The 13980-nt window shown below is 56.5% G+C and overlaps 6 protein-coding genes across 6 annotated transcripts; 4 read left to right on the forward strand and 2 right to left on the reverse strand.

Moving 5' to 3' along the window:
* Positions 1-378: 378 nt before the first annotated feature.
* Positions 379-2538, reverse strand: MKK02DRAFT_41468 (glycoside hydrolase superfamily; the record flags this gene model as incomplete). The annotated part of the gene is made up of 17 exons (XM_053091573.1): positions 379-449; positions 496-580; positions 628-795; positions 829-911; positions 944-1103; positions 1164-1350; positions 1397-1402; positions 1461-1603; positions 1660-1718; positions 1772-1819; positions 1869-1920; positions 1969-2055; positions 2089-2163; positions 2211-2285; positions 2339-2370; positions 2405-2425; positions 2472-2538. The coding sequence occupies 17 exons, from the start codon at positions 2536-2538 to the stop codon at positions 379-381; spliced, it is 1419 nt and encodes a 472-aa protein (XP_052941615.1).
* A 747-nt stretch (positions 2539-3285) lies between these two features.
* Positions 3286-5267, forward strand: MKK02DRAFT_35621 (general substrate transporter; the record flags this gene model as incomplete). The annotated part of the gene is made up of 10 exons (XM_053089221.1): positions 3286-3313; positions 3362-3562; positions 3609-3826; positions 3870-4009; positions 4054-4340; positions 4437-4606; positions 4661-4769; positions 4816-4884; positions 4931-4974; positions 5022-5267. The coding sequence occupies 10 exons, from the start codon at positions 3286-3288 to the stop codon at positions 5265-5267; spliced, it is 1512 nt and encodes a 503-aa protein (XP_052941616.1).
* A 2397-nt stretch (positions 5268-7664) lies between these two features.
* On the forward strand, positions 7665-9854 carry MKK02DRAFT_30838 (uncharacterized protein; the record flags this gene model as incomplete). The annotated part of the gene is made up of 6 exons (XM_053088149.1): positions 7665-7772; positions 8112-8167; positions 8188-9018; positions 9162-9278; positions 9325-9370; positions 9744-9854. 6 exons carry the CDS (start codon positions 7665-7667, stop codon positions 9852-9854), a joined length of 1269 nt encoding a protein of 422 aa, XP_052941617.1.
* An 81-nt stretch (positions 9855-9935) lies between these two features.
* On the forward strand, positions 9936-10304 carry MKK02DRAFT_41471 (uncharacterized protein; the record flags this gene model as incomplete). Its single annotated transcript, XM_053091574.1, has 1 exon — positions 9936-10304. One exon carries the CDS (start codon positions 9936-9938, stop codon positions 10302-10304), a length of 369 nt encoding a protein of 122 aa, XP_052941618.1.
* A 581-nt stretch (positions 10305-10885) lies between these two features.
* On the forward strand, positions 10886-11737 carry MKK02DRAFT_41472 (uncharacterized protein; the record flags this gene model as incomplete). The annotated part of the gene is made up of 1 exon (XM_053091575.1): positions 10886-11737. The coding sequence occupies one exon, from the start codon at positions 10886-10888 to the stop codon at positions 11735-11737; it is 852 nt and encodes a 283-aa protein (XP_052941619.1).
* A 362-nt stretch (positions 11738-12099) lies between these two features.
* MKK02DRAFT_41473 (uncharacterized protein) lies at positions 12100-13866 on the reverse strand (the record flags this gene model as incomplete). The annotated part of the gene is made up of 7 exons (XM_053091576.1): positions 12100-12135; positions 12198-12505; positions 12564-12622; positions 12677-13324; positions 13367-13573; positions 13619-13737; positions 13801-13866. 7 exons carry the CDS (start codon positions 13864-13866, stop codon positions 12100-12102), a joined length of 1443 nt encoding a protein of 480 aa, XP_052941620.1.
* Between the last annotated feature and the right edge of the window lie 114 nt (positions 13867-13980).

A 13980-nucleotide genomic window follows, 5' to 3' on the forward strand; every position in this document is an offset into this window, starting at 1 on the left:
CGCTGGAAGGATGGACCGGACGCGCTCGGGTCGAACATCATAGCATAAGCCATGTTGAACGACAGGGGGCAGATCGCAAGGGTCGAGAGGGGTTCGACGCTCGAAGGGCCTATCTCGAAGGGGAATGGCCAGGTCGAGACATACCGGCGGGAGAAACCAGGTACGGGTACTGCGATCAAGAGAGAGAAGTACGAAGGGAGAAGAAGAGATTCGTTTGGGGTCCTCTATATGGGGTTGACAAGGTGAGGAGGCGACCGAGCTTGACGGGCGCAGCGACCGTCAGGCACGCCGGTCGTGTTTCAGATAGGCGATACGATATCGCCGGCGCAGTGTGGCGTTTCAGATAGCCTGCATGTCCTCCAAGATCTCATCTACAGTTTAATCTGAAAAGGTTGCCTTAGCATCATCCGCCAGGATCTTGCAGAGTCGGTCCCGCTGGACACAGTTGTCTGCGCTGTCAGCATTTACTATCAGTCGAGAACCAGATAGACGTACTCAGCAAGAAGCTCTTCGCCAGCTCATCCAGCTCAGCCTCACTCTTGCCCTCAAAGAGCAGCACAAACTCCTTCAATAGCTCTTCCTATTCGGTATCAGCTCCTGTCCACCGCGAGAGGTGGAGCTGCTCACCGAAAGGAGTTGTTCCCGGATGACCTTTGAAACATGCCTCGTCGCACTCCACGTAGGGGGATACCGCGACTTGAAACCAGGCACAGTCTCCTGTACCCACTTGACGATGGGGTCAAAGAGGTGTCGGACCTCCTTGTCGTCGACTCCCCACTGATCCGCTGCGAGGCGCTATCATCAGCCCTATCTCGAGGAAGAGCTCACCTTCTTGCGCTCATTGGCGGGACCGATGAGCTTCATCCATGGTGTGTCTTTGCCGATGTTGACGAGACCCTGGAAGCCGACGTCTACAGTCAGATATGTCAGAGCTGACGCTCACCTTTGTATAGCCAGATGGCCCAAGACGCCTTGTCCCGAGCGTAGATGTCGATCTGGTCCTTGGCGACATCGTATCGCGCGTCGTTCATCTCCTCCCAGTTTGAATATCCGTCTTCCGGCGAGACGTAGACAGGACCGAACTCGCCAACCCATACAGGGCCCTACATGGTCAGCTCGTCTTATCTCCATCGCTCATAGCAGCCGGTGGAGAGGAAGCTCACGTTGATCTCGCGCATGTACTCTGACTTCCTAGCGTAGTTCTTCTCGTGGTACGCCTTTTGCTCGGCAGTCCCCTTGAACATCTCAGGCGGGTTGGGGAAGCCATACGCTGAGTAGTCGTGAGCGGCGTAGACGCAGTTCGGGAGCGGCTTGACCTCGGAAAACCGGCGGAAGTCGGCTCCGTACGTGCTGAACATGAGCTTGACTTGCGGGAGATAAAGGGATCCGGACTTACTTGCCACTGAATGGTCAGCTCAGATCCCTCGCAGAAGGCTACGGAAGGATTCATCCAAACTCACTCGAGGAAGAGGATATGATGCGGATCTACAGCCCGCATCGCCTTCTCCACTTGAACATACCAGTCCAGCAAGCGAGTGTGGTGCTCGTCCGCGGGCTCATTGAGGGGGTTGTAGCCAGCGACCCAGGTGTTGTCCTTGTACCTCTATCTGATCAGCCTGATCCTGCGCCGAGAGCACGAGCAGAAAAGAAGGGTCTCACCTCGGCCATGTTGGCCAGAAGGTTGATGGCGCGGTCCTGGAAGTCTTTGTGGTCCCAAACTGCCGATCAGCCGTGGCGCCTAGCGAATGACCAGGCAGATAGCGAGACTCACAGGTTGCATGCGAAATGCCCGAATCGCAGTGCCAGCCTTGACTCTGGCCTGATACTGTCAGCTTTTGCATTGGCTCCGTGATAAAGGCGAGGCTCACCTCCAGGAGCAGTGTGCAGGTCGATGATCGAGTAGATTCCATACTTGGCGCACTGGATGTCAGTTCAGTCCATGCCCCAGCTGGTTCAGCCTAGACTCACCAGGTCGATGACTCTGTCAAGATGCTTGTACCCGCTCTCCTTGATTACGCGGGGGTTCATATCGTCTTCAAAGTGCCTGTAGCCGACCTTACATCAGCTCTGCTAGAGTGGATGACTTACGGGAAGCCGAATCGAGTTGAACCCGAACGAAGCGTACAGCTTCGCGTCCTCCTCGGTGAACCAGTATTCCAGGAACTGCACTGTCAGCTAAACTCCACCATGTACTACATCTCTCAGCTCACCTTGTCAAAGAAGAAGTCGGCCTTCTTCTCTCCCAGTACACTCTTCATGCTCGCCCTGAACTGGTGCTCGTGCCCCTGCAATGTCAGCTAGCTAGTCGGAGCTCCTGTTGGCGAGCGCGTGAGCTCACCGGGAAACCATTGATAAAGTTCTCCATGCACACTATCATCAGTCACAGTCAGGCTTCACGACTCACTCCATCCTCCCAGCGATGCGCCTGATAGGTCAGTTGCAGCTCCAAAGCGCGTAGGCAGGAGACCTACCCTTCAGGATGATGGGCTTGCCATCGCGCACGATCTCGTTGCCCCGGACTTGCAGGAATGAGCTCATGATTGCTGATCAGTAATTCAGTATGAGTGAAGATGGAGAGAGCAAGTCCTGTCCCATGCCCACCCCTCTGCAGCACCATGAGCTCCAAGGTTCTGCATACAGACGGACAGAGCATGGTCTGGACAACCAGAATAGCAGCTGACCGACCTTCGGGCCGAGTTGGCCTGAATTCGGCCGCCATTCCAGCGAGATTAAACCGGTCGCTTTCCTTTAATCCCGAAGCACCATCTCCGACTCCACGCTTTGTCATTCTCCATCTCCGAGTCCAATACCGGTGATATCTGAGGCGACTTATCCTACACCTTCAGAAAGAGAGCTGCCGAGTTGTGCCGCGACTGCATGAGCGTCATGCCAAGTGCTGACAGTCAGCTGACATGGATGCCGCTGGATGTCGAGGGGTTGCCTTTCGCCCGAACCGAATTCCCCTGCCCGCCTCTGCAGTCTGCCGACTCTAATTGAGTTCGATCAAGACCTCCACTTCAACTAGTGGAGCTAGCATGGCTGCCGGCTGCCGGCTCCGTCCTCTGTCTGACACTGACGGGCAGAGATCTCCTCGTGACGGGCGAGATCTGCAACCCCCCGACATTGATCCGCAGTAGCGAATGACCAGTCTTGGGTAGGCCGATTCCCGGAGTTGGCCACTGACTGTCTCTGGCGGTCCAGACCCATGTTAACCATATCTACCTGACCCCTCTTTCGCTGCCCACTTGAACAGTCCCAAACCATCACCCCCAAGAACTCAACATCATGGCTGGCGGTTTCGCAGAACTACAGAGTGAGCGGTCTGTCCTGGACGTGCCATGAGCTCCAGCTGACCTGGCAGACAATGCCAACCCGATATGGTACCGCGACAAGGGTCTGCGCAAGATGTCCCTCCACGTCGTCATGATCTTCTTTGCGGTCTTCACCTTTGGATATGACGGAGCGTACCTCAACGGCCTGCTCATCGTCCCGGCGTGGGGAAAGTACTTTGGGAATCCCGCGGGTCAGGATCTTGGCTTGATCACTGCTTCGTTCTACTTCCGTGAGTCCTCTCGAAAGCAGGAGCAGAGTCGTAATTGACCCTGCAGCCAAGATCATCACCCCGCCCCTAGCCGCCTGGATCAGTGACAAGTACGGTCGCCGAGTGTCCATCATGGTCGGATCGGTGGTCACGCTCGCTGGCGGTCTCTTGGGCGCCTTCTCTACATCCCGTGGGCAGTTTATCGGCGGTCGAGTCATGGTGGGCGCGGGTCAGGCCTTTCACCAGGCCGTCGCTCCTCCTCTTCTGCAGGAGCTGGCTCATCCCGTAAGTCATTCCCATTCCCGACTTGGCTTCAGCTGATTGCTAGCGTGTCCGAGGTATCGTAGGCGCCATGTACCTCGGTATCTTCTTTGTCGGTAGTATCTTCTCTGCATTCCTCACTCTGGGCATGATCAACTGGGACAGTGAATGGGCTTGGCGTCTTCCCACCCTCCTCCAGGTTCTTGGGTATGTCACTCCATCCCTGACTGATCGTGAAGCTGACTTATCAGCACAATCATCATCTCATCTTACATCCTCGCTGGACAGATGCCCGAATCGCCACGATGGCAACTCCGAAACGGTCGAGGCGATCGCGCACTGAAAACCCTCGCCGAGCTCCACGCCAATGGCGACGAGAACGACGAGCTGGTCCGGTATGAGTTTGCCGAGATGGAGGAGAGTCTGAGGGCGGACGAGGGTGCAGCAACAGTCAGCTATCTCGAATTCTTCCGGACGCATGGGAACAGAAGAAGGTTGCTCGTCACTTGCGTCGTCGCTGCCGGTGCCCAGCTCGGGGGTAATACCTTGACGTGAGTTGGCTGTCCTTTATCTACCTTGTCGATGCTCATCGTTCGTGGTTCGTACTACCTTGCCCCCATCCTCCGCCTCATAGGCATAACGGAGCCGCCTCGTCAAGCAGGCATCAACGCTGGCCTGTCGATCTGGGGACTGGTCTGCGTCATGACCGCCGCCCAATTTATCGATCGGCTCGGAAGGCGGGTTCTCTGGATGCAGGGGTTGATTGGGATGTTTATTTGGTTCAGCTTCATCACTGCTCTCTCCGTGAGTGTCTGCTGTATCGTTGGATCGTTGTTCGTGGAGGCGCTGATGATGCAGGGCGCATTCGCATCCACCGGAAGTCAAGCCATCGGGACTGCCGTAATCCCATTCCTCTTCCTATTTCAGATGGCCAACACCACATCCTTCACCACTGTCGCTTATATGTGTGAGTGTTCTGAGTTCTGACGGATAGGTGGAGCTGATCTGAACAGACGCGACCGAGATCAACCCCTATGCGCTCCGCTCGAAAGCGCTGTCAATCTACATTTCGGTGCAGGGCGGTATGTCTCCTCCACTTCTTCCATGTACTCCCGCTGACCTACACAGTCGCTCTCTCGTTTAATCAGTACGTGAACCCCATCGCGTTGGCGGTTCGTCTTCCTGCTCCCTACCATCTTTACCCCAAGCTGACCCTCAGGCCATCGCCTGGAAATACTACTTTGTCTTCTCCGGCATCCAAATCTTCCTCATCGTCTTTGCGTGGTTCTTCTTCCTCGAGACTAGGGGCTGCACCATCGAGGAGGCGTCGTTACTGTATGATGGACCCGAGGCGGTTGCGCGGGCGTCGGAGAAGGCGGCGCAGGACACGCACGACATGCCTGCCAAGAAGGAGGATGCCGAGCAGGAGTTTGTGGAGGGCGGAGATGTCAGGCGGACTGCTTAGTGGCTCGATCGTATGTAAGGGGCCGGATGTAATGTACTCTACTGCTTGCATCGAAAGCTGCTTCGGGCGTGGAGACAAGAGTGGTAGTTGGCCGCACCTGTCGACCTTCATCGTCTCAGGCTGTCTTTAAAGTGCCACATTCCTTGCGGCGTTACGATATCGCCGATCTGAAACACGGGGTAATCCGCCGTGCCTGACGCGTCTGACGCGTCTTGCTCCGCTCGACTGACTGATGCGCGCCTCGCCCTCTCCCCTTCTCTCTTTGGCACATTCTCCCCCATGTCTGCTGCCCCGTATACGACGACAGTAGTCTATACGCTTTATCCTAACCTATATCTCACAATAGCGTCATCTTGGCTCTCCCTCTCCCACGGGCTGACCATGATGCGTGAGTCTTCATCGGTTCATCCCTCACTGATCACTCCCATCACATGGCTCTAGCTGACTCGAGTAGCGGACAACACTACATGATCTGACCCTGACAACGGCTGGAACGGATACTACATACAACGAACAAGTAAAACTACTGGACCACAATACAGCAGACCGCTGGGTTTGGCCTGCCGGCCCAATCTATCGTGACGCCTTACTACAGCGCTACGATGTACGCGTGACTGATGTCTTTCCCTCGGAGACTCATCAGTACAGTAAGCTTCAGATTCTCCAATCTCTGACTGGGAGAATCTGAGCTGATCAGATAGACAGCGAAGTCGGCTTGGGCTCTTACCTCGTCGGTCTCGCTACATCACCATCACACTACAATACAACTACGCGAGCTCGGCTTCGCTGCCGAGCTCAGCACAACTACAGCACTTACACTACCCGACCAAAATAACTACCGGACAGTTAGACAGATGGGACCGCAAGGATAAGTAAGCGAATTGAATTGCACAGCAGACAATGGTGGGTTCTCGTTTCGATGCCCAAGCGAAATGCCAAGCTGAAGCTGACCTGCTGAGAACATCTCACCACACAAAATACACAGCGCGGCTCCTACAGGAGGTATCCAGATCAACAGGGTCTATTCAGGGTGAGGCTAGCCTTATTCGCATTAGCGAAGACCTTTGCTGACCGAGTAGAGGCCTATGCGAACGGCAAATCAACAGCGCGGACCACTACATACAGTACAATATGACTACATGTAATAGTACTACAATTATTGCTCTCGCTCCGATGGTTTGGGTCGGGTACTACTAACTGCTGATGCGCAGCAAGACGATAACCTAATCTAATACTGAGTGTTCGCTAGTGTCGGTGATCAGGTCAAGTCTGGACAGGCCAGCTAAGCCAGTATGGTATGTACATCATCATTGGCAATGGCCTGGGAATCTACCTGGCCCCGAAGAAACCCACCGCCCCGCTCGGGTCTCCTCCACTACACATTGCTCGCTACGGCAATCGCGGTGAGGAGGGACCCAGCCGTCAGCAGGTTTGGAAGCGTGAAAACGCTTCGGCTCGGCCGGCGCGATGCAGCAGAAGAGGACATAGTGGCGTTGCGATCCCGATCCCGATCTCCGCCGAAAAAGTTTGCGAGAGCTGCGCCGCCTGACTTCCTGACGATCGAAGCCGAGGACAGGGATTGAGAAGTATTCGTTGCGTCCGCAGCCCTGACGTCGAGAGTCGAGGCAAACGGAGATGGGATGTCGGCTGAGGCGTTTCTGGCTCCAGCGCTGCTCTCAGTAGAGCTGTTCAGAGTGAGAGTGGAAATGGGCGCCATGTCAGATATTGTTGCAGGGCACGGGAATGGTCGAGGGGTGCTAGAAGTGAGGAGTCTGGAACAAGTCGGTAGGACGCGGAGGGCGTGATAGTGCGTCCGCTGCCAGTTGACCGCCTGGTGCGCACGAGTCCCGCTCAACAAAGGTCCATCGCGACTCGTACATAGCCCCGCTAAGCTGTGCCTCTACCAGCCCGTTCGAACGCGTTTGGAATCCGACTCTTTTCATGTCACCAGCATGAACTCAGGCAGTATATATGGGGCGGAACTCCCAGATCAAGGGATCCGTCATGTGGCCATGTGGCGACACGCGTTTCGGCATGCCACATCGTGCTCGAGTCTAGGGGCTAAGGAGATGAAGACGCTAACGCCTACTAGCACCTGCTGTACAGCACAAGGCAGCACAAGGGACCCCAGGTCCGATACACGTATGAACCCAGGACACTTCCAGGGGCCGACAAAGGGTGCTCAGAACGGAGCACGTTGAAAATTTATATATCGATGATGATCCAGGCCCCATGGCACCCATAAGGTGCGCCGAAGCGCCATTGCCACAAGGGGTGCCTCAAGTCAGACACGTTACAGCCAGACTAAGATCGGGAGACGGACGACGGACCGTGCTGCGCACTACGCACTCCAGGCTCACGCCCCTGGACTCTAATCGGGTAGATTATTGGCACTAAATGACCCACCGCTTCGAGCGTCCGTCAGCAGACATATATTGCACATCCTCACACCAAAGACCAACTCCCGGCCTCGAAGCTTCGGGACGAGCATTAGTGGTAGTGGTAGTGAGTTTTCACGCTACAACACCACCGCACCGCCACACTCGGGCTGCACCGCCTTACTCGCTCGCACTCCGAGAGTTGGAGCACGTCAGAGACCTGAGATCAAGGGATGACCCGTACTACACACGTTCGAGCCATATACTCGTCAAAGGAGTCGCTCGGGGATAGAGCATCGCCCCACCGCGTCGGTCCAGTCGGGACCTATAAAGGTGTAGACTTCCGCGCCCCGTCTCTCCGATTTCTCTATCTCCCCTCATCCCAGTCTCCCACAGCCCATTACCCACAACGGCCTCATCCTCTTGTCCTCGCCTGTCGCCATCACAGCACCACTACTCTCTCAAGGAACCCAACGTGAACACTGGCCCCATGGCTGACGGGACTCACGCGACGATCGCTTTGTCCGTTGATGATGTTCGAGGCTTCGAGCGTCACTCGACAGCCAATTGCTCACTCACATTCGCACTCCGCCTGGAAAACGCGTGTCCTTGGCCAAATTCAAGGCAGACCAACTGGCCATCATCGAGCAAGACTACATCGGCGACAAGGACCTCATTACCGAGCACCATGCGAATATCAAAGACTTATTCTCTACCCGCGACTTTACTTTGACAAGCGCCGCGACGGACCTGATGAATGGCAGGAGCATTGATGACATGGTTGATGGAATCTATACAAGGATCGATGCTTCTCGGCTGGAGGACAGGGCGAGAGGTCTATCGGAAGCCTCTGTATCCACGATCGCGTGGAGAGGACTGGCGGGAGATCTTGACAAGCTCGACAATCTGTTCTGGGATCTGAAGAACCACGTGAAAGATGATGGTGTGGCGAAGAAGAATCTCGCCGAGGCACTGTACAAAATCGCTTGTGATTGGAGCCGTCCCGACTCCTTCGAAGAGTCAGTGCGGGGGTTGGGTGGAATGGAGGACGGAGTCTGGACAGGCGTGACGAAATTTTACTCTGGGGTACAGGAGGAAAGGAAGGCAGCTTTTGCCCGAGTGGAGGAGGAGTCAATGCGGGGCACCGACAACCAGGCCGACGGACTCTCAGACCTGGGTGATGCGCGGGAGGACCAGGAAGGAGAGGAACGTGGGGGCGGCTCGAGTGAACCTGGAGGATCGGTCAGATGCTGGATGCCGCAAACCGCGAAGTCGTGGCTGACGACGGCTGCTGGGGCCGGAGCCCTTGTCGGACTGGGGGCTCTGGCTTGGGGTTCGTCCCGTGGAGCGTCGGGCACCGAGAACGAGGAGAAGTGAGCAGTGTCCGCGGCTGGCTACGAGTTTCGATGTGTTAGATGTCGTATATGCACAGTATGGTTGATTGTGTAATGTGCACAACGGTATCCTCTCATTGATCTCCTGACTCCCCCTGAGCGGGACAGCCAGATGATAACAGCTACTTTCACCGGGGCAAGGACCAAATCCTTCCTGTGCTCTTGCGCGTGAGAACTCACGGAACGGATCGCATCAGCACCGCACAGACGTGCCACGGTGCGGTGCGGCTGACTCAGGGGTCAGTCAAAGGATTCAGCGTGATGCACGCTCGAGCTCTGTCTCAGAGGTAGGATGAAAGGGGCGGTCGCCATGTCCGCTGCCGGCGCCATGGTCTTAGGAAAGTGGAGATTCCCACTCTCTGTTCCACTCTCTTATATATCACCTTCCCACTAGCCCCCCTCTCCGAACAATCTAAGATTTTCCTCATATACCTCCCCTTGCCACCCGTCACACCGTCACGACACATCAGCACCCGTCTCGCACATCATGGGATCCTCAACCCCCTCCAGCGACGACCAGTCCCCCCAGTCTCGTCTCCCGACGTACCAAGATGCCGTCTTTGATCATACGGGCCCGAAAATCTCCGATCCGCCAGAGAGATCACAGCGGTCAGGGGAAGGCAGTGTTTCGCCTACCCTGACGTCGCCGGAATCTGTGGACCTTCCGAGAGCATCTGAAGACTAGTGCGCCCCTGATGAGACAGGCCCTGAGGAGTAACGAGGCCGAAATGGAGACGTATCGAGAGGGCTGGAAGAAGGCGAAAACAGCTTCGTTGACTGTAGATGGGCTCCAAGCAGAGGCAGACAAGGTCTGAAAATCAGCTAGCTTGACGGGGACGGCTGTGTTGTGGGAACTGGCGTGCAACGTGCGGGGCTTGCTCTACCACCGCCAAGCCATGGATACTGCGCTCCCATGGCAGGAACACACGCCGGGTTACAACTTCTTCACGTACGTCGCTCTCCATGACGGGGAACACGGGAGTACTCCAGCAGACCAGACGGATCAGTCAAAGGTCGCGGTAACAAACGCTGCGTGGGACTTGATGAAGGCGATCAAGAAGAACATACGGGCCGAGCTGGTGGCGGAAGCCGCCGCCTCAGAGGTCGGAATAGAGTCAGCTGCAGCGACCGATTCTTATGTGACCGGCGAGGCCAGTCAAAACTCAGTCTTGACGTCTGCATTGTTCTTCGGGGTCGGGGCCGCGGCGCTACTGGGAACCGCGCATTGGATTTCCTCGAAGACCGGAGAGAAGAGTTGGGCTTGAGCCATACGGGGATGTTGCTGCTGTAGTTGATGTACTTGTTCTGTGAGATATACCGCTCGTCAGATGGTCAGTCATAACGGCTGCGATCCGTCGAGCTTCCATCTTACTTCGTTCCTTAAGTTTCCTGCTTACATCGCGCTACACAACGGTACCCTTGCATTGATCTCCTGACTTCCCCTGAGCGGAACGTTAAGTTCGTATAAGCTACTTTGTGAGCGCATTTCGGGCGGCACGGACCGAACTCTCCCTGTCCTCTTGCGCGTAAGGACTTGCAAAGGGATCGCCATGCCCCAGCGACATCGCGCATACGTGAACGCTGTGCAGCTAGCCCAGGGGTCAGTCAAAGGATATCAGCTTGATACACGTACGAGCTTTTCCCTCAAAGGTAGTGATCAGGGGGCGTTCGACTTGTCCGCTCCGGCCGATATGTTCTTAAGAGAGGCAGTCTCCCCCCATTTCCCCCCTGCACTCTCACATCATCTCATTCTCTCATCCCTATATCATCCAAATCCCTTCAGCCTTGAATCGCAATTGTACCCTCCTCCCCCGTCACCACCCAGTCCACAGCCATCTCGCACACAATGTCATCCCCAGCCAGCTCCTCCAGCGCATTCCAATTCCCGCAGCCAGCTGCGGAACCCAACTCCGCTAGCCCCTCCACGCAAGATGACACCCGAGGGCCCCACGACGAGCAGGGCCCCGCTTCCGAGTCGGCTTCTCTCCATACGCAGGCGACCGGGGCATCCCAGACCGTTGATCCACCCAGGAGACGCCTCTGGGTCCCAGCCAGCGCGATGGACGAGTTGCTTGAGTGGAAAGAGCAGCTGGAGACCAATGCTCCCTCGATGAGGAACACGATGGACGCGGTCGATACGAAAGCCTATCGGGAGGGCTGGGCGGAGGCGAAAAGGACAATGTTGACGAAGACTCGAGAGGCGTCCAAAGCGTGGGGAGAGACCCTGACTGCCTGGAGCCTGGCCAACGAGGGGACCGAGGCAATGATGGACCTGTTTCGGAATGTGGGAGAGTTGCACAAGTATCGTGAACGCATGGAGTGTGCGAGTGAAGAACAAGGTCAGGAGGGAGACGATGCCCTCGCCGCTTTCGTCGCCTTGCACGATCAGTTGCATTGGAGTGTGCCGGCGGATCAGTCATTGGAGTCAAAGACCGCGGCGACAGACGCTGCGTGCGCCCTACAAGAGGAGATCAAAGAGAACATGATCCGCAGGAGGTTGGCGGATGCTGACGCGAGGTACGCGGAAAGGGAGCGCCGAGCTTTGACTCTCCGGCGTGACCGAGATGCCTCAAGAATGAAGGGAAGCGGGTGCACGATCTTCTCGTCGAAGGCTCTGTGGGGCGGACTCGCGGCGGCATTGTCAGTGGCGTACCTGGTCTCCAGGGCGGAGGACAAGAGGAAGGAATGGGCCTGGTGATGATTGATGTTACTGCGTTATCCTATGTACTCGTATCGAATCGTGAAACAAGGGACTCGTCAGTAGGCTTGGGCGAGATGCGACTCGCCAACGGATTAATCAGCCTTTGACTGTCAAGTATGACTCAGCTCACAGTCAACACATTGAGGCATAAGCACGCGGCATGGATTAGCACAGTGAGCGCTAGTAGATCCCGCAACGATACATACTCCACCGATACCGATAACCACTCCAAGATAAAGAAGAACGAGAAGAGAGTGCAAGCCATCTAGTCCAGCCAAAGATCGTTGAGCGAGGAAGGTAACAGAGACGTCAAAAGCCATGAGGCCTTGAAGGAGTAGGGCGACTCCGATGTCGACCGTCTAGCGAGTCTCGAGCGACGAAAGATAGTCCGACAGCTATCCCATCAGCCCTAACTCCTCTCCAACTCCTGACCCCCAGATCCGAAGTCAGAACTCACCTTCAACACCCCCTGCCTCAACTGCTCCCCCACAGCCTGCACTTCCGGATTCGCCAACACCCTCCCCGCCATATCCCTCACGCCCCTCTCGAGCCCCTGAATCGTCTCATTATCCCCCAACTCGCCCAGGTAATTCTCTCCGCTTGCTCCTTGTCCGCCCGACTCGTCGTCTTCTTCCTCGTTTCGCCCGAAATACGCAGACGACGAGATGGCGGTCGCGCCTGCGAATTCCTTGAGCCGGCCTTGGGCCTCGGAGGAGGAGACGGGGTCGTGTGCGCCGCGACCAAAGTACATGTCTGACGAGATGGCTAGTGGTCAGTAAGGTGAAGATGGGGTGGGGGAGGGGGAGGGGCAAGGGAGACTTACCCTTCTGGGTGCCGAACTTTTCTCGGGCGACGTGGACATTGTCTTCCTGTACAGCTCGTCTGATGTATAAGCTACCACACCAGCACAAACACGGAGGGGTTGAGACAACTTACGTCTTGGTAACAGGCACGGCCGCCGCGCCGATAACCTGCCCAAAGCCCAGCCTGGCCGGCTTGGGCGCATCATCCACCGCCCGGCTCGCGCTGACCGGTGTGCTCGTGCGCGACACAGCCTCACCCGCCGCCTTGGCCTTCCGCCTCTCCTCCGCCTCGCGCTCCTTGACCTTCTTGGCCTCCTCCTCTTCCCGAATCTTGTCGTATCCGAGCCGCTTGACCCGCTCTTCCTCCTCCAGAGCCTTACGCTGCGCCTCTTCAAAGTTGATCGAGGTGGTAGCCTTCTTGGCGCCCAGCTTGGACAGCTTGCCACCGCCGCCGATGCCGGAGGATGCGGCGCCGGAGGTAGAGGTGGTAGTCGAGCTGAGGCGAGATGTTGGGGCGGGACGAGATGAGATACCGCCGGCGCCTGTACCGGATCGGAGAGATGAGGAGGTGACGGTCCGAGGACCGGTGGTGGCTGGAGCGCGGGCGGCCATGCCGACCGAGGGCGGACCAGCTGCTGCCTTTGCAGCGGGTGCAGCAGCTTTTGGCTTCTCCTTGTCCCACGATGAGAAGAAATCATCGGATGAGTCAGCAGCCGCGGTAGGCGTCGACGCGGCGAGGGGTGTCAACTCGAGGCCGTCGATGTGGATCCCGTTCGGGTTTCTAAGAATCAGCAATAGCACATAATGTATAAGAGAGGCTCACTTTCTTGCGTCCTCGGCGACTCGACGGGCCAGCTCCTCCTTGTACAGCCCTGCCTGCTTACTCGTGTACCTCGCCCTCGCGTCCGTGCTCCCGGGCGGAAGCAAGTGTTGCCCATTGTGCTTGGTGAAGAATTCGGCGAACGAGGCGTTTCCGCCGACCTTCATCGTGCGTAGCTGGGCAAGGGTCCAGGTGTCGAGGTTAGTTGAGCTGAGTATGAGTATCATCCCCGTTCGCGCGAGGTAAAGGACTAACCGGACAAAAGTGATGTGAACGCCGAGATTCCGGTGTACGGCTGAGCAATTGAGACAGAGGTAGACACCATAGCTTGTTGCACTCCACGTTGGGGCCTTGGCCAAGCAGTCGGCGCATGACTGGAGGATCAGCATTGACATCTATACCGAGCCCGGATCGAGAGGGTCTCGAGCGGGACCCACCTTGTTAGCTTTTTGAGCCTTCAGATGCGCAAAGACCGCTTGGGTCTGAGCTTTTGTTGGGTCCATCTTGTCTGTCGTCGCTATCCTTTCCCAGCCAGTCTATACCAGCTGTATACTCGCTGTGTCTGTACGTAGATGTTATAGGAGCAGTAAGACAAAGATGGAATGAGTGTTGTGTTG

Source organism: Dioszegia hungarica, assembly GCF_025882075.1.
Source record: "Dioszegia hungarica strain PDD-24b-2 chromosome Unknown MKK02contig_32, whole genome shotgun sequence".
Lineage (NCBI taxonomy): Eukaryota > Fungi > Basidiomycota > Tremellomycetes > Tremellales > Bulleribasidiaceae > Dioszegia > Dioszegia hungarica.